Genomic DNA, 19,902 nt, shown 5'->3' on the forward strand with positions numbered 1-19,902 from the left:
CTAAGCGACACCCCCCTTTTACTCCTCCCCCACCGGGGGACCCCCATCTCCCCACCCAAGCTTGGGACCTTCCCGCGGTCCCCACCTGCGTCCGCCGGGGTCTTCATGGCTCCTCGCGCTGCAGCCGCCGGGTTGGACTCGGGCTCTGGCCCCCCTCGCTTTCCCCCCCTCCGCCTCATATGGAGCCGGGACGCCCACGCCCCCCTCTCGCACGTCACCGCCGCGTCGCCATGGACACGCTGAGCCCGCCCCTCCGCCCCAGCCTGGCTCGGCTCCGCCCACAGAGCTCGGGGAGAGAGGGGGAAGTTAAAGGGGCCGCGCGGAGTGGAGCCGCGGGCCGGAGTGGGATGGAAAGTTGTGCACTTGGGAAGTTAAGGGGGGAAGGCAATTGGAAGATGGGTGGGTGGTGGGTGGGAGTCTGGGAGAGAGATGAGGCACGCATCTACAAGCCTCCCCCCACCCTTTCTGTAATAACAAATGTTAGTAGCAGGAGTGCCAGGAAGATTTTGCTAGGGTTGCCATATTTCAAAAAGTAAAATTCCTGACACCCGCAAAATTGTTGAGTTTTTTTTAGGAAACCACCAAAATTGCTGAGATTTTCTTTAAGAAACACACCAAAATTGTAAAGCTTTTTTGGGAACAAACCCAAAGTGTTGAGCCTTTTGGGGAAAACCTACCCCGAAAATAGTGATCTCAAAGCTTTTTGAGCTGCTTTTCCCATTGCATTGCTATACATCCGGGTTTTCCCTGACATTTTGCCAATTCTGCAAAATTCTCCAATGCCATTTTCACACCTGAAAACCAAGACATGTAAGGAATTTCCCCGACCTATTGCAAGCCTAATTTTGTGCTGAGGAAAGCTAGGCTTCATTTTATTTTATTTATTTATATTTATTTATTTACACAAGGTAGAACCTGTGTAAATTACTGCATGCGGAAAATTAGCCAGTGTGCACCTATTGGATTTGTTTTCCCCACTTTTTTATATTGTAGGTCTAATTGTTAACTTGAGGAATTACTGTCACAAGACTCAGCAGTGATGGCTACTGGTTAAAATGACTTTGAAAGGGGGTCAGGAAAATCCAGAGAAGAGAGGTCCATCAACAGCTATCAGCCATGATACCTAAACTGAACTTCCACTTTCAAAGGAAGTGTATCTTATCAATACTGGTTGCAGAGGAAGGTGATTGCATCCATGCCCTTTTTGTGGGCTAGTGTTGTAAAGAGCATGCTCAGCCCAATCCTATTCACTCAGAATTAAATCCTGTTGCATTTAATAATGATAATAATAAAAATAAAATCTGCACACTGCCCTTCATCCATAAATCTCAGGGCTTACACCCCTAGGGCTGGGCAATATTTGGTTTGCAACATCACAATATATCAATATCACCAGCTAAACTTTGCGATATAATGATATATCAAAATGTCTGAAATAAAGATGGAGTTATGTAGAGGCATTGGCTGAATTCAAGGTTTTCCCCACTTTGTGATTTTTGCATAGCGTGCACACACACATCACGATTCATTTTCTAATTCCAGGTGAAAAATTATAAAAACCAATATTACAATATAGATGTCAAACCAATTTTGAACGATATATCAATATATTGCCCGGCCCTACTTCCCACTAAGTATGTATAGGATTGTAGATTTAGTAGTCTGATACAACAGGGCTCATCATTTTAAGTGCCAAAAAAAGGAAAGTAAAAGATGCTGTATAGGACACGGTACCTTCTTTATAAAATTCCATAACAGCCTTTCCTTAAAAGCTCCTTAGATATTAAAAACCTATATAAAAAACTAATACAATAGTAAACACAACTAAAACAAACTCTCTTTGACTATAATATCAGAGTTAACCATTCTTAGACACTGAATAAATAAAACATTTTTAGAAGTCTTAACCTAGAAACACACACTATGATTTTATTTTTACAGTACTGTCAATGTACAGAGCACTTTAGAGTGCTCAAGGAAACAGGTCACTGTCCCGAAAGGCAACAGGAAGATGGAAGGGAGAGGAAAGGAATAAAAGAAATGAAACTTCAGTACAGTGGTACCTCAGTTTTCGAACGTAATCTGTTCCGGAAGACCGTTCGACTTCCAAAATATCCGAAAACCGAAGCATTTACTTACGGAAAACTCAATACGGAAGCTATGTGGCACGTTCAACTTCTGAAAAGCGTTTGAAAACCAAAAGAGTTACTTCTGGGTCTTTGGCATTCGAAAACCGAAACGTTCGACTTCCGAGACGTTAAAAAACCGAGGTACCATTGTACTTACGTTTAATAAGCCATGAGGGCTCTGGCTGAAATCTTAAACCTGCTCACCAGGGAGAAAGCCCCACTAAATGCAATGGAATTTAAGTAGACATGGACACGTTAAACTAGGGAACTCACTCCCACTAGAAACAGCGATGACCACCAACTTGGGTAACTTTTAAGAGGACTGGACCAATTCATGGAGCATAAAGCCATAATGGCTACTAGCTATGATGGCGATGGTTGGTTGGGGGCGATAATGCTTCTGAATACCAGTTGCTGGAAACAGCAGGAGGGGAGAGTACGTTTCCGAGTACAATTCCAAGTGTTGGTGCTGACTTTTAAAGTCCTAAACAGCCTTGGCCCTGTATGCCTGAAGGAGGGTCTCCGCCCTCATCGTTCTGCCTGGACACTGAGGTCCAGCACGAGGGCCTTCTGGCGGTTCCCTCACTGCGAGAAGTGAGGTTACAGGGAACCAGGCAGAGGGCCTTCTCGGCAGTGGCACCTGCCCTGTGGAACGCCCTCCCATCAGATGTCAATGAAATAAACTTTTAGAAGACTTTTAGAAGACATCTGAAGGCAGCCCTGTTCAGGGAAGTTTTTAATGTTTAATGCTGTATTGTGTTTTTAATATTCTGTTGTGAGCCGCCCAGAGTGGCTGGGGAAACCCAGCCAGATGGGCAGGGTATAAATAATATATTATTATTATTATTATTATTATTATTATTATTATTATTATCAGTGTGAGAACAGGATGTTGGACTAAAGGGGCCGTTGGCCGAATCCAGCAGGCTATCCTTACGTTCTTATGGATAATAAGACGGTACTCTAGGGAGCTAGCCAAGGGTTCGAAAAAGTTGCGCTGCAAGGAGGGAGTATGGAAGGGAAAGAACGGCAGTAGGTATCATATAGATGTTCTGAAAAGGAGTTCCAAAGTCACGTAAGGAATCCGTCCAGTGGCTGAGGCTGGAGGACCAAAGTTCATAGGCAGGACTGCATTGAGACATATGTGTGGAGAAATTTGGAGAGAAGTGAAGCAGTTAGATAATTTTAGGCTCTGGACCTCAGAGTCTTTTGTGGGTTTTAAAGATAGTATTGTCTGTTGCTGTGCTTGCTTTTTACAGCTCATTCTGCCGGGTGAAGTCCTTTGGCAAAGTCCTGCCCCGACAGCACCACAGGGGGAAAGGCCAAGACCATGAAAGGCCTATACAAAGGCTACACCTGGTCAAAATTATTCCATGATTTTGGCACTACCACTGAGAAGGCCCTGCTCTTTGGGGTTTTTTTGGGGGGGGAGGGAATGGGGAGTGGCACACTGGGTTTTACCCTACTTTGCCTAGTCATAGAGAAGGTCTGGAAAGAGCTGTGCAAGGCACTCAACTGGAAGTCCTGCTTCTGAGCTCCACCCGACTTCTGAGATTTTACAAAACCTAAAACATTTTGAAGGGTTGAACATTTTGTGGTGAAATCACACTATGCTCAGTACTCAGTGAGTACTGAGGAGCCCCATCCATGCAGGGGTGGGGGTGCAGGCTTTTATGGGGGGGCTCTAGAGTACTTTTTGAAAGGAAGGAAGGAAGGAGAGTAGATAGATAGATAGATAGATAGATAGATAGACAGACCTTGGCTGCCCTGGGCTCCCTTGAGAGGAAAGACAGGCTACAAATGTAATATATAAATAAATTGGTAAGTAATAATAATAATAATAATAATAATAATAATAATAATAATAATTTATTTGTACCCCGCCCATCTGGCTGGGTTTCCCCAACCACTCTGGGCAGCTTCCAACAAAGACCAAAAATACACTAAAATGTCACACATTAAAAACTTCCCTGAACAGGGCTGCCTTCAGATGTTTTCTAAATGTTAGGTAGTTGTTTATCTCTTTGATATCCGATGGGAGGGCGTTCCACAGGGCGGGCGCCACTACCGAGAAGGCCCTCTGTCTGGTTCCCTGTAACCTCACTTCTCGCAGTGAGGGAACCGCCAGAAGGCCCTCGGCGCTGGACCTCAGTATCCGGGCAGAATGATGGGGGTGGAGACGCTCCTTCAGGTATACTCCATTCCCCCAGTTTTAGTGACCTCACAGGGTGTTTTTTTTTAAGGGCTTTTAAATGTGCTTTGTGGAGTTGGTTTTTCTTGTTTTATGATGCATTTTAATTAATATTAATATGAGGAACAACCATACTGAGTTCCAGAGTGTGTTTTTTTATAAAAGAGCCTTTCAACATCCAAGAACCAGAGTTACGGAAGCCAGGGTCCAAAACCTGGATAACTGGGACAACCGTGGACCAGCCATTGTCTCTCTCAGCCTAACCTACCTCACAGGGCTGTTGTGAGAATAAAATGGGGAGAGGGGGAACCATGAGCTCCCTTTGGGGGGGGGGGAATGTGGGTGATAAATGTAATTAGTAAATAAATAAATAAAATTAAGTCCACCACCTTTTGCCTTACAGAATCTGGGAACAGGGCACAGAATCCAGCTGCTTCCAAGACTTTGGAATAGGCCAAATTGCAGCCAGGGATGCAGGGAAGGCCTTGGAGGAAGATGTTTGCCACTTGTTACAAATAGCCTGGGGGTGTATTTAAAACAAGGGGGCGGGAAGGCCAGCCAGCAATTTGCACAGGATCAAAAACAAAGAGCAAGAGTGAATCAGGGGAAGAGGAAAGAACTGCAAAACATTCTGTGAATAGCCTGGAGGAACAGGGAAAGGATACAATGCAGATAAGAGGAGGAGGAGGGTGGGGGAGAAGGTCCAGACAATGGTCTGATGGCACATGATGCTATTAAGGTATGTTTGTTAAAGCTGAGCAGGTCTCCAACCTAGCCAGTTGCTTAGACGGGAGACTGAATAACCAGGGCTGGCTCAGTCAGAAAGGCAGTTTGTAACTTAGCATGCCAGGGGAGACGGCTGGAGCACTTAGGTCAGGCATGTCCAAAGTCCGTTCCAGTGGCCTAATCCGGCCTGCCGGTCAGTTTAATCCAGTCCCTGTGGCTGTTTATTTCCGGGATAAGGTAAAGGTAAAGGGACCCCTGAGACCATTAGGTCCAGTCGTGGCCGACTCTGGGGTTGCGGCGCTCATCTCGCTTTATTGGCCGAGGGAGCCGGCGTACAGCTTCCGGGTCACGTGGCCAGCATGACTAAGCCGCTTCTGGCGAACCAGAGCAGTGCACGGAAATGCTGTTTATCTTCCCACCAGAGCAGTACCTATTTATCTACTTGCACTTTGACGTGCTTTCAACTGCTAGGTTGGCATGAGCAGGGACCGAGCAATGGGAGCTCACCCCCTCGCGGGGATTCGAACCGCCAACCTTCTGATCGGCAAGTCCTAGGCTAAGCTCAACAACTTCAATCCTTAAAAAAAGCTCAACAACTTCAATCTTAAATAAAGGTCAATAACTTTGGTCGGCCCTCATGCATGTTCACCTCATCAAATCTGGCCCTCTTTGGAAAAAGTTTGGGCACTCCTGACTTAGGTCCTCATAGGCTTCTCATAGGCAACTGGTTGGCCACTGTGAGAACAGGATGGTGGATTAGATAGGTCACTGGCCTGATCCTGCCGTTCTCTCCTTACGTTCCTGTGCCAGGCTGGAGCCCCGCGCAAAGGAAGGTCGTGACCCCAAGTCGTATGTGTCATGTAAGTGTCTCCCACAGGGGAGCTGCAGAAAGAATGTGGTTGGTCAAGGGAGCCATGGACTCCCAAAGGCTGAGTGAAAACCACTGCTCTACAGGTTTCTGTGTGCAAAAAAAATTGGAAAGGAAGCAAACCAAGAGGTCCTTGCAAAGCACTTTTGATACATACACTTAGACAGGAAAGGTTAAACGAGAAAGAAAACGGCACCTACAATTTACAGTGCGTTTTCTCAACTTTTCTAAAAAAGTTGAGAAACAACTTTGGGGGGGGTCTCCTAAAAAAAGCTGTGCCTCAGGAGCCCGGGGGGTTTGCTACGCTGCTGATGAAGGAAAGTTTGGGGCCAACAGAAGTTTGAAACAGAAGCAAGGCCTTTGTGTAAACAGGTTGGAGCCTGGCCTCGTGAGACGTGAAGCTCCTTGTCCAGATTCGTGCCTAGCCAGGGGTATTCCTGGGCTCACAAACAGTCTGTCACCGTCTCATCTCCCCATCTGTAAAGCAGGAATATTAATGATCTGGCTGCTCGGTGCTACTGTGAGGTTGGGCGAGGTGATTGCCGCAAAGCACGGGGAGCATCAGCAGACACTCCAGGGGGAAGGAGTGCAGCTGAGAAGGTGCTAGCACAAAAGTGAAGGATCAGGGGTGGGAACGGCAACTCACTCGTTCCTGGGCCATGGGGCACAGAGGGAACAGGCAGCAGCAGATCTGAAGGAATGTGAGCGGGGAGGGATCCCTGTCCGGGCATGTTGGGGAGCTCAGAAGATTCCATCCTGCAAGCAGACAGGCAAGGGTGGGGAGAGGCAGAGACCGGGGCCTGGCTGCAGGGAGGGAAGAGCTGATCAGGAAGCCCCCCTGAGGACAACAGGCACAGACCACTTTCCGTTCATGTCCATGGAGAGTGCCATGAAGACTCCGCCTCTCTGCAAAAGCCAATTTTGCAGGACTTGCACAGTGCAGATCTGGGGATCTGGGCGGTGGGGGAATAGGCTTGCTAGCTCCCAACTTCCTTGCATGGCGCAAAGAAGCAACGGTATCAAGGAGGCCACTAGGACACAGCGCCAAACTGCATTAGGACGCTGATATTTACATTGTACACAACCCATGTGTAAAGCACATTCAACGGATATTTAAAGTTCGCAGCTTCTCCCAAAGAATCCCAACCCTCCAAGTGTCCCTATTTTCCAGAGACAGTCCCGGATTTACAGAAGCTGTCCCGATTTCTGATTTGATCCCGGAAGGTCCTGCTTTTCCTTAGGACGTCCCTATTTTCAATGGAGAAATGTTGGAAGGTATGGAGTTATGTGAAACCTGAGCCAAGGACATAAGTAACTCCACAGCCTTTAGAAGACATCTGAAGTCAGCCCTGTATAGAGAAATTATTTTTTTTAACGTTTAATGTTTTATTATGTTTCTATATATGTTGGAAGCTGCCCAGAGTGGCTGGGGCAACCCAGTCAGACAGGCAATATTGTTACAGAATAGGACAGCCCTGTTTTCATCAGAGAAATGTTGGAGGGTTGGAATCCTGGGGATTTATACGAAGCTGTGATTCCCATTACATTCTACTCATGTAAAAACACGCTGATTCCTGGACCGTCCACGGGCCGGATTTAGAAAGCGATTGGGATGGATCTGGGCCCTGGGCCTTTGTTTGCTTACCCATGGTTTAATGGAACCTATTTCCATGTAGGGGTCATTTTTTATTTTCTCCGTTTCCCGTTTTTCCAGTCTTAAATGCATCTCTGGGTTATTTGTGGGGCATAGAAATTCATTCATTTCCCCCCCCCCAATATAGTCCGGCCCCCCACAAGGTCTGAGGGACAGTGGACCAGCCCCTTGCTGAAAAAGTTTGCTGGCCCCCTGCATTACATTAACAAACTACAGTTCCCATCATTCTCCGGGGGGAAGCCATGTCCTTTAAATGTTTGGTGTGGACCTACGTAGTTGTCTTCTTAACCTATATGCCCTTGGTTAAGAAGACACTTAGAGCAGCATTCCTAGGAAGATAGGAACATACCGAGCCACAGCACCGGTCCATCTAGTATGGACTACACTGATTGGCAGAGGCTCTCTGGGTTTAAGGTGGGTCTCTCTCAGCCTTGAGATGGCCAGGATTGAACCTGGAACCTTCTGCATGCAACGCATGTGGCCTGTCACTGAGTGACAGCCAAGTATCGCAAATATTCTGAACAACTGTTGTCGCCCGCCTTCAATTGGTCTGCAAATAAACCCCGGTTTCTCAAGTAAGGTGGGATACACAGTTTGAAAATAACAAAAATGGGGGGGGGGGGACCAAGCACTACAGAAAACACAAGTTTCCCCAACGTGGATATTAAAGCTCTGTGTTTAAAACAGGATGTGCAATGCAGTTTTTGCTCCATGTAATCTAGGGGCACGAGGACTGCAGAGCATACAAAAATATGAGTGCATAAGAAAAGTCTTGCTGGGTCAGCCTTGCTTTTGGGGGAGGAGAATGTAGCTCAGGGGCAGAGGTCCCAGTTTCAATCCGCAGTATATCCAGTTTGGGCTGGGAGAGAATCTTATCCCAAATCCTGGACAGAGTTGCTGCTTGTCAGTGTAAGCAAGGCTGAGGAAGGTGGACCACTGGCCTGATCCAGTGTACAAGGCGGTTTCCCGTGTTCCTGACGAAGTGCCCATCTAGTCTATCTGGTATGCTGCTGCCTGATGCCGCTGAGAAAGGGTGGCCCAAGGACAAGAAGGAGAAGGGAAGCCCACAAACCTGAGCTATATACCGTATTTATTGCTCTATAAGACGCACTCGACCATAAGACGCACCTAGTTTTAGAGGAGGAGAACAAGAAAAAAAATATTCTCTCCCTCTCTGCGCAGTGCCCCTTCAGCAAAGCGGGAGAAGAAATGGAAGGGGCTCCATTTCTCCTGCCGCTTTGCTGAAGGGGCGCTGCGCAGCTATCCCTGAAGCCAGGAGAGCGAGAGGGATCGGTGCAGACCGATCCCTCTCGCTCTCCTGGCTTCAGGGATAGCTGCGCAGCCTGCATTCGCTCCATAAGACGCACACACATTTCCCCTTACTTTTTAGGAGGGGAAAAGTGCATCTTATAGAACGAAAAATACGGTATGTGGTGAAAGGGGCATTCACACTGGGGAAGAGTACTATGGGAAGATGTGCAGGCCCAAGCGAGAGAGGATACAGGCCGGGGAATGTGTTATGCCCCTGCTTCCAGCTCTAAGGAGGCAGGGGAATGGTAAGCCCCAAAGAGACGTTTAGCAAGGCTGCATTGATTCAGTACAAAGGCTGCAGAATTCAGCATTCTGAGGTTCTCAGGTTCCACTTAAAAAAGAAAGAAAGAAAGAAAACAGAGAGAGGGGTGGGGAAAGAGAGCGAAGAGCAAGCTCTTGGGCCTTTAAGGTGTCAAGAGTTAAAATTTCAATATTTATTTATTTTAATCCTGTTGCGTGCAACACCTGGAAAAACCTCTGAAGCCTTCTTGAAAGCTCATCGCCAAAGGGTCTTTAATTTAATGGCATCTTAACTTAGGGGTTCCCCCCCCCGCCGCAGCCCCACCCTCCCAAGAGTAAATAGTAATGGCATGCAATATTGTAAAGAGGAGGGTTTTCCCTCGCAAGCAGCGAAGTCTCAGAGGGGCCCACAGGGTGTTGGCTTGCAGAGGGGTGGGGAGGAAGGCGCACTGGACAGAGAGAAAGGTTATGCAAAAAAGCTCTGAAAAGCCAGATGATAGGAATATCAGCAAGGAATATATTGAGGTCTTCTTCTATCCCTGAGAGTAGGAAGGCAAGGCAGCAGAAGTCTTTGAAAGTTTCAGGCTGCAATCCTAAGCAGCCCAGGAAGCAAACCCCACTGGGCACAGTGGGGCTTGTTCCTAAGTAAACACACGCAGGATTGTGCTGTTATTAAGGCTATAAATTAGGAGCAAATGGTCGAGAACACAGACCTCCTTACATCATATACCATGACATCCATTTTTAACCTGAAACTGTTCTTAACCTGAAGCACCACTTTAGCTAATGGGGCCTCCTGCTGCCACCGCGCCACCACTGCGCAATTTCTGTTCTCATCCTGAAGCAAAGTTCTTAACCCGAGGTACTATTTCTGGGTTTGCGGAGTCTGTAACCTGAAGCGTCTGGAACCCGAGGTACCACTGTACGAACTTTCTCAAGATCTGGCTGTGTTGATGGGCAGGCCATGGACTTCTAAGGGCTTGCTTTTTTATATAAATATCAGGATGCGGTTTGAAAACGTCATCTGCAAAACAAGACGTAAATGAGGCTGTGCTACAGGATTGGTCGTAAGGAACTGTTTTCCAGTGCATGTTGTTTGGGAACAGGACAGATCCATCCATTAGCAGACAGGTGAGTCCCTGGCCCTGTAAGCTGTCTGGATAGGAAAGCACTTTTTGGAACCATATTGTTATAGATTTGAGGGGATTCCCTCCCCCCCAAAAAATCCCTAGAAATTAATAAATGGTAGTTGTTGTTTAGTCGTTTAGTCATGTCTGACTGTGACCCCATGGACCAGAGCACACCAGGCAATCCTGCCTTCCACTGCCTCCCGCAGTTTGGTCAGACTCATGCTGGTAGCTTCGAGAACACTGTCCAACCATCTCGTCCTCTGTCACCCCCTTCTCCTTGTGCCCTCCATCTTTCCCAGCATCAAGGTCTTTTCCAGGGAGTCGTCTCTTCTCATGAGGTGGCCAAAGTAGTATTTTGATTACCTGGGATATGGATGAAAATACAAGGACTGTGCCAGAAAGGGAATCCCTGGGCTGGCTTATGCAAAACAGCCTGGCTGGCCTAAGGAAGAGCAAATCTATTAAGATGACCTAATGGGCCATCCTAGAAGAATCCTTGGGCCTGCCTGGGAAGACAGATGTTGCAAAGGTGATGGTGTGTGTGTGTGTGTGAAGGGACAGGAAAAGAAAGTTTTTGAGCAAGGTATCTTAGGAAGAAGAACCAGGAAGAGAGACTGGGGTCCATTTGCATTTGCTGGGTCCTCAAGACTGACCAAGGGTACAGCCAGCACACAAATAATTACCGGGCTGCATGTCCTGCTTCTTCCAAAATCCTGGAGCCAATACTGAGTACAGGACACACCCGGCATGTCTGTTGTAGAATGACAATACACCCCTCTGCAGGAGCAAGAGCTGGGCACAAATTCAACAAATACTGTATTTTTTGTTCTATAAGACTCACTTTTTCCCTCCTAAAAGGTAAGGGGAAATGTGTGTGCGTCTTATGGAGCGAATGCAGGCTGCGCAGCTATCCCAGAAGCTAGAACAGCAAGAGGGATTGCTGCTTTCACTGTGCAGCGATCCCTCTTGTTGTTCTGGCTTCTGAGATTCAGAATATTTTTTTTCTTGTTTTCCTCCTCCAAAAACTAGGTGTGTCTTGTGGTCTGGTGCGTCTTATAGAGCGAAAAATATGGTAGATGAACATCTGATAGCAACACAGTGTCGACCTCTTTTCAGTCAGACACTGCATGTTGCCAGACAATGTATTGAAACTTGGATCCTGCCCACCAAACTAGAAAGGGGTGGGATTTCACTGCAATCTATTGGCTGCTCCCCCTGCTTGCTGGGGAAAATATCATGGCAAGGAAGAGACTAGCTTGGCCCCATCTGTTGACCAGAAAAGGAGCAATGCAGGGAGCTTGCTTCTTCTTTCCCTGCCAGAAGAAATAACACCTTACAACTAAGAACTAGAGCCTGGGTTTGCTTTTTCCCCTCCTCCCTCCCAAAAGCTTTTCCTTTTGTGTCATGTCTTTTGTAAGCCTGGTTTCAGGGACTGATGGTTTCAAGACACTCTGGGAAGCCCCCCCCCCCTTTTTTGGTTGAAGAGCAGGGTGCAACACACACAAGTAAATAAATAAATACTGGTGCTGAAGTGGGAAACCCAGAATTGCTAAAGTCGCAGTTGCTAAAGAAGAAGAAGAAGAAGAAGAGTTTGGATTTGATATCCCGCTTTATCACTACCCGAAGGAGTCTCAAAGCGGCTAACATTCTCCTTTCCCTTCCTCCCCCACAACAAACACTCTGTGAGGTGAGTGAGGCTGAGAGACTTCAGAGAAGTGTGACTGGCCCAAGGTCACCCAGCAGCTGCATGTGGAGGAGTGGAGACACGAACTCAGTTCCCCAGATTACAAGTCTACTGCTCTTAACCACTACACCACATTGGCTAAAGGATTGGATGCTGCCGGATAGCTCAGTCGGTAGAGCAGGGGTCACCAACCTAAAACCCATGGGCCGGAAGCGGCCCGTGGAGGTCGTCTGACGGCCCCCGAACCACACCGCCTGCTCTTGCGCTGCGCTAAACTGGTGCAGCGCGGCGCCTCGCTTCTGCAGCGCAAGAAATCACGTCTGCGCAGAAGCAGATGCCAAAAATCACGGGCGGGCGCGATCCAGCCCACAGAGGGATCTCCGCGGAACCGATCCAGCCCAGGCAAGATAAACCTTGCCGACCCCTGTGGTAGAGCATGAGACTCTTAATCTCAGGGTTGTGGGTTCCAGCCCTACGTTGGGCAAGAGATTCTTGAATTGCAGGGGGCTGGACTACGGGACCCTGGTGGTCCCTTCCAACTCTACAATTCTATGATTCTAAAATGTGGGAACACCAGGAGAGCCCTGCCAGATCTGAGCCAAAGTTCATCTCCCCTCAGCAGCCAGCCCCCTGCCTCAGGGAAGCTTTACAAGCAAGTAATGAACGCCGCAGCCCCCTCTGCTGTTGCCTCCCTGCAAATTGAATTCCGAGGCATACGGAGTCTGCCCCTGGAGGTTCCATGCTGCCATCATGATGGTTGGTGGCCAGTTACAAAGCGCTCTCTGCTGTGAGTTCCCCCTGATGCACTTTTAAAGCCGTCCAAACGTGTGGCTATCATCACCACCACGTCTTGGGGCAGTGAATTCCAATACCACATGAGGTTTAGATTTGCCATGCCAGCTAGATCTGGGGACCCTGGGTAGCCTGTGGAAGGTGATTTTCTCCAGCAGGAAGATGAATAAAAGAGGGCAGATTTCAGAGAAATATTGCTTGCCCACCGGTCCTTCAGCATACACCTGGTACGCAGGCTGAGACCCTACCTGCCCACGGACTGTCTCGCCAGAGTGGTGCAAGCTCTAGTTATCTTCCGCTTGGACTACTGCAATGCGCTCTACATGGGGCTACCTTTGAAGGTGACCCGGAAACTGCAATTACAGTGGTACCTCAGGTTACATATGCCTCAGGTTACAGACTCCGCTAACCCAGAAATAGTGCTTCAGGTTAAGAACTTTGCTTTGTCGCCGGAAACCCCCCCCCCATCTCTCATTGACACGTGTATTGCACAAGCACCACACTTACACATACACGCATCTCCCCTTCCTGACCCTGGAGATGTCCCTTTAGAGGGCCATCCCCTAAAAGCCTTCCGTAAATAAGGAAGCGCTAGCCTAACAGCTTCCCACTATAGCTCCCCGCACAGCCCTATCTTTATTGAGAGTAGACCGGCCGACCGAACTCTGGGTCAATAAGCGGCCGCCTCAGCCAATCAGCGTTAGCGAACAGCGCCCCTTGCGGCGGCCACGCAGGTACTGCAGGCTGTTCGCGCTCTTTTCCCTTACCTTTGACAGCTCTCAATACAAAGTTTCCGAGTTCAATTGACCGTGACTGATCTAATCAAAATGTAGCAAGCTACTTCCGGAAGGCGAAAGTACTTTGAACTTCAAGAACAATATTCTTTATAAATTCACCAAAAATCAGCCGTACTTCGGATTTTCACCGGACCACTTTTATTCTGCTGGATATTACAAAGACTATCAAAGGGGGGTGGCTTGGTATCAAGCGGCCATAATCCCTTGACCGAGCAGTCACGTACCCTGCGCTCCCTCCAGGTAAACGTGACGACCTTGATAGCCATCGTGATGGGTTCAGACAGAAGGCTATCAAGGATACAATGGACTGCCTGCTCTAGTGTATTCCGCACGGACTTTCACAAAGGAACTGTGACCGGATCCCCCTCAGGGGGCAGGAAAACTTCTCCTTCCTCTTTTGTTTTAAACATGACTCATGCGGGGAGGGGGGAGGAGGCTCCGGCCAGGTGTCAGGACACTCAGATTACCTGTGCAACCCCTCCCCGACTCCTCCTATTTTTAATATAATCATGATGTAAATATGATGTAATTCTGAGGGTGTAGCTTAGGGGATTAGCAACTAATAAAAGTTAGGGTCTCCCTTTGTTCTGGGCTTCCATCTTGCTTCACCTCGTGGACGGTGGGAGCCCTGTCGCGACAGTCTTCTTCAAAATAAAGACCAAGCCTACTGGCTGCTGTTTTGCTCTGAATTGCTCTGGTCGGTGTCTTCATTTGTCCAAGGGAGCCCTCGGATTTTCCGGTAACAGTATTGGCGACCGTGCTCTGGGACACTTGGTTCTCCTGCGAAGGTGAGGGAGGAGATAGAGGGGATCAGGCGCCACTGGGCAACCTTAGCCCAGGAATCCTTCTTCCTCTCCTTGCCTCCTCTTTGCGGGCGGTAATCAACCGTCACCAGAAGCCCGACCAGAGAGAGCAAAGGCGAGGTAAAGCCGGCTAAAAGAAAAGGATCCCGGGATCTGCGGGGGACATCTTCGAACGTGAGTATGGTTTGAAGTAAAACACATTGGGAGGGGGGGTTGGAGAAGCAGTGTCCCCACGACAGCCAGACTTTCCTTCTTTCATTTCTGACGTTACCCCTCGGAGTCGCCCGGGTACGTTAAAAAAATTCTGTCCTTTTCTACCCCGATTCTCCCCTTCGGAAAGTGGCCAGGGAAATCGCGGAGCTTTACTGTCTGACGTTACCCCTCGGAGTCGTCTAGGAACGTCAACACCTTTCTCTGTCTCTCCCCTCAATTTCTTACGCGGAGTGTGTCCGGGGAAATTGTGGTACTTTTGCTGTTTTCCGGCGTCACCCCTCGGAGTCGTCCGGGTACGCCTTAACCTATCTGTCCTTTTCTCCCCCGTTTCCCGTCTTGGAATTGAGTCCGGGGAAGCGTGGCCCTTTATTGTCTTTTTCTCTGACGTTCCTCTCTCGGAGTCGTCCAGAGGCGTCCGTCCAAACATCTCTCTCTCTCTCTTTCTCGTCTAATTATGCAAACGAAGCCGCCCCTCCTGCCCGGCGACCTTTGTTAGGGATGACCCGGGTACGTGAGAACGCAAGGTCGTTTGTTTCCTTTCCAAACTCTCATTTTCTCGGACCTTGATCTGGCACTGCATTGCGCAAGCGTCCAGTAGGGGTTCCGAACTTAGTCTCAAAGGCTAGGCAGGAGGCTGTCGTGGAGGGTAGAAGGGGTGGCTCACGGATTGGGGCCCCACACTAGGACCAGTTGTGTAGGCAGTACTGCAGTAGGATTTGAGGATTTTGTTTGTGCATCGGGTAGAGAGAGAGACCCGTGAGTTCAAGGCTGATGTTTGAGAATTATTGATGATAGGTTAGTTACGGTTCGATAGCAGGCAGGATTAAGTTCAGTAGGAATAAACTGAGGTACCTAAATTACTGAAAGAACACTATTTTTTTTATCTTCTCCCCTTGTCTTTGTGTTTTCCCCTCGTCTGTCCGTCCTCTTGTCTGTAGTGCACATCGTCCGCAAAACCCCGTTCTTGTAGAATAGAGTAATGGGAGCCCACGCTTCTCAATACTCTGACTGGACTCCTCCTGGCAACAAGGCTTCGAGGAAGCCTTGCCGCTCTGAAGAGGACTCCGATACCCCTCTGCAATTTGTCCTCCTCAATTGGAAGGAGTTGAGAGGGAGAAGGGGACTCTCAAAATCCAAACTGAGGGATCTCTGTAACATCTCGTGGGTCGCTCTTACCCACCACCTGGAACCACCTTCCCAATGGCCGCCTCATGGTTCCTTTAACCTCATAAGAATGCAAGCACTTAAGTCCCATTTAGCCGACGAGAAGCCCCGACAACTATACTACCTAAATATTTTCGTTGAAGCCCGCGAACTATTTCACCGGCAGCAAACCCAAATTGCCCGTCAGATGGCTGTTTTAAAACCAACCAGACCCCCTCCATATGACGAGATTAGAGCCCAAGAAGAACAATTGGATAGGACTCTCGTTCCCTTCTATTACCCCGAACCACGGGCTCCCCGACTGCCAGAACCCGGGACAGGGAACAGAACAGGAACTGGTGAAGGGGGTGCGGGACCGACAGGAAGCGTCATAAATCCACCCGCTGCTGCCCCTTCTCAAAACATACCGAATGCCTCACTGCCCGACCCATCCTTAAGTACACCCATCTTACGGGAAAACCAAGTAGACTTGGATCTCGGACCCTTACTTAACGGGCAACTTTTAAACGGAGAAAGAGAGGGACCCGTCTCCAGCAGAACTAGAAACAGAGATAATCTGCAGAACGGGGAAATAGAAGGCGCTTTCCCTCTGCGAGCACTACCCATACCCCCAGTCAGGGCAGGAGACCCACCTCGCATGGTTTTTACTCATCAGCCCTTCCTTACTTCGGATTTGATGAACTGGTCCGATAAGATGCCCTCTTTAAGGGACGACCCTGACAAATGCCACCGCCAGGTGGCCACCATTTTCTCTACTCACAACCCTACATGGGCAGATGTGCATATGTTACTTGGGGCCCTCTTTAACGAGGCAGAAAAGAGAGAAATACTAGCAAAGGCGGGGGAGGCTCTAACCCGAGAAGGCTACCAACCAGATCGTCCCGCCTCGATGACCCCACTGACCGCACAGACGATACTTAATGACCCTGACTGGGACTATAACACAGACAACGGCATATGGGGCTTAAAAATTTTCAAAAAGGCCATCTTAGATGGAATCAAAGCTGCTGGTCAGCGAACTGTAAACTGGACAAAAGTCCAAGCTGTCCTCCAAGGGCCTGAAGAACACCCGTCCGACTATTACACCCGCTTAGTCTCTGCTATCAAAACCTGGGGCGGGATAGACCCGGAGAGTCCTCAACATGAAGTCATAGTTAAAGGCTTCTTCAAGGACCAAGCAACTGCAGATATAAGGAAAGCCCTAAACTCACACCTGGGTTACGACGGAAAGACTATAACCGAAATTCTTTCCATCGCCAAGTCAGTCTTTAATTCCAGAGACGAGCGGAGGAAGAAAGATCAGAAACCCGACTCTCCGCGAGTGTTAGCTTATGCAGGAGCGGCTCCCCCTTACAAAGACAAAAGCAAACCAAAGGGACCCGACTCTCGAGACCGGCGCGTTTGTTACAATTGCGAGGAAGTAGGGCACATAAGAAGATTTTGCCCCCTCCTACCAGAAATTCCTAGGCCTGACTATAGAGACTTTAAAACTTACAGACCAGATTATCAGGAACCCCTACACCCGAAACCCAGGGAATCGAACTTTCCATATGGACACCCTCAACCCATGACCCAGACGCAATATCGTGCGGGTCCCCCCCCTCCACAACCAAGACCCAGGAACCCCACTCCAGATCCTCAGAATCCCTTTAAAACAGCCACCCGCGCCATTAATACAGCCCATGAAATGGTAATGGACGAATACCAACCGCATTGACAATCAGAAGCAGATCCCGCCTCCTTTTCTTTCCTCTGCCCGGTTTTACAACTGTCTTCTTCCGATCCCATCTGCACTATGCAAATTGATGGGCAATCCTATAATTGCCTTTTGGATACCGGAGCCACATACTCCACCCTCACGAACAGCCATTTAGCCCCCGGGGAAGAGACCAGAACTGTAATGGGACTGGACGGAATTCCTCGGAGTTGTCCTCTTTCTAAACCCGCAAATGTCTCCGTTGGACCTCTATCCGTAAAACACACTTTCCTGCTAACTTCTAGCCCCGTCAACCTCTTGGGGAGGGATCTGCTCTGCAAATTAAATGCCACTATACAATGTGGTCAGGAAGGTATTTATTTACACATGCCGAATGAGTCCATCTTTAATTTCCAAGGAGTTCTACAGGAAGCCCAAAATACCAACATTGATCTTCCACCCGAACTCATACACAATGTCTCCCCTTCCTTATGGGGAACCGAATCTACCTCGGTAGGACTTTTAAAATCTGCAACCCTGGTGAAAGTAAACTACAGGCACGATTTGCCCTTCCCTTGCACTAAACAATACCCGCTTCCCCCAGAGGCGATAGAAGGACTCACCCCGATGATCGACGAATTCTTGAGAATGGGAGTTCTAGTCCCATGTGCCTCCCCTTGCAATACCCCCCTACTTCCCGTCAAGAAGCCTAATACCAATCCAGTTAAATGGCGCTTGGTACAGGATCTTCGACTCATCAACTCCTTTGTTATTCCGAGGCATGCCGTTGTTGCCAACCCCCACCATCTCCTCAGCACCATTCCGGAGGGAACTGTGGTGTACTCTGTCATAGATCTATGCTCTGCCTTCTTCAGCATCCCCGTACATTCCGAAAGCCAATTCCTCTTCGCCTTCACTTGGCAGACAGGGCAACTAACGTGGACCCGGTTACCCCAAGGGTATGTAGAATCCCCAGCAATTTTTTCGTCCATACTACATCAAGATTTAGCAGATGTGACCCTGCCAGGAGGCTCTGCTCTGAGGCTCTACGTAGACGACATCCTACTCTGTGGGCGTGACCTAGAATCCTGCAAAAATGACACCATAGCTCTCCTAAACATACTAGCACACAAGGGACATAAGGTATCCCCAAAAAAGATACAATATTGCAAAAAGGAGGTCAAGTACCTTGGTCACATACTAGGAGAGGGCACCCGCGCTTTAACTACGGATCGGATTGAGGCAATAACAAAACTACCCTTACCTAAAACAAAAAGGCAGCTCCGAGGATTCATAGGGATGAGCGGATTCTGCCGGGCGTGGATCCCCCGCTATGGAGAATTCGCCCGCCCCCTTACAGCAATGACACATGATAACTCCCCAGACCAACTACAATGGTCCGCTGAGGCACTCGAAGCCTTTGAATCTATTAAAAGAGAACTGAGATCCTCGCCCGCCCTCGGACTCCCTGACTATAGACTACCCTTCTCTTTGTATGTACATGAGAACAAGGGAGTAGCTTCGGGTGTCCTTACCCAACCGTTCCAGGGGAGGAACAGGCCTGTGGCTTATTACAGCCTTCAACTTGACACTACAGTACTGGGAAACGTGGGATGCTTGAGAGCTGTAGCAGCGGCAGCCCAACTTTTAGAAAAGGCGCAAGAAACAGTCCTGGGACACGACTTAACTGTGAACGTTCCCCACGCTGTAGCTACCTTACTTAGCTTACAAGGGTGCCAACGCTTCACGATACAACGCCTAAACAAATACGAAGCCATTCTCCTCAGTCCGTCCAACGTCACCATCAAGAGAGTAAACTCCCTGAATCCCGCGACCCTTCTGCCCCTCCCCGACGATGGCACACCGCATCATGACTGCTCTCAAATAGTTCGTCACCTCGAAAAACCCAGAGAAGACCTCGATTATCTCCCTTTAACGAACCCTGACCTCATCTTATACACTGATGGGAGCTCCAAAGTTGTGGGAGGGCAACGGAAAAGTGGGTACGCCGTAGTTACTCATAGTGACATTCTAGAAGCACGACCTGTCAATCCAAAATACAGCGCACAAGCGGCTGAACTTATCGCTTTGATCAGAGCTTGCGAACTAGGGGCTGGCAAAAGGATCACTATCTACACAGATTCGAAGTATTGTTTCGGGTTGGTGCATGCCACCGGACAAATCTGGTTGCAGAGAGGGTTTCTGACTGCTGCAGGTACCCAAATCGCACACGCATCCCTAGTGCAGCGCCTTATGAACTCCATCCATCTCCCTGAGGCTATTGCAGTAGTACACTGCAAGGCACATACGAAAGGCAGGGACCCGGTCTCAACTGGGAACCGAAGTGCTGACAGCGCAGCACAAGAAGCAGCCCTCGAGCCCCTCTCCACAGACAATGAGTTCCAGGGACCACAAGTTCTATCCGATATAAATTTTACTGAGATGTACCAAACTGCAACCCCAGAAGAAGTTAAAGTATGGGAAGAACAAGGGGCCCACTTGGA

General features: G+C 48.7%; 1 protein-coding gene across 3 annotated transcripts in view; it reads right to left on the minus strand.

The window, feature by feature from the left end:
• Positions 1 to 19,902, minus strand: part of ERF (ETS2 repressor factor) — a 50,196-nt gene that overhangs the window by 15,334 nt on the left and 14,960 nt on the right. The window contains exon 1 of one of the 3 annotated variants that reach the window (XM_081018915.1): positions 86 to 209. The exons of the other annotated variants lie outside the window; for them this stretch is intronic. Within the exon in view, the coding sequence (XP_080875041.1) occupies positions 86 to 179 (94 nt within the window). The 5' untranslated portion in view covers positions 180 to 209. Of the gene's footprint in view, positions 1 to 85; positions 210 to 19,902 lie in introns of those variants that run through there. 3 annotated transcript variants of the gene reach the window in all.

This window comes from Podarcis pityusensis (assembly GCF_964106645.2).
Source record: "Podarcis pityusensis genome assembly, chromosome: 8".
Lineage (NCBI taxonomy): Eukaryota > Metazoa > Chordata > Lepidosauria > Squamata > Lacertidae > Podarcis > Podarcis pityusensis.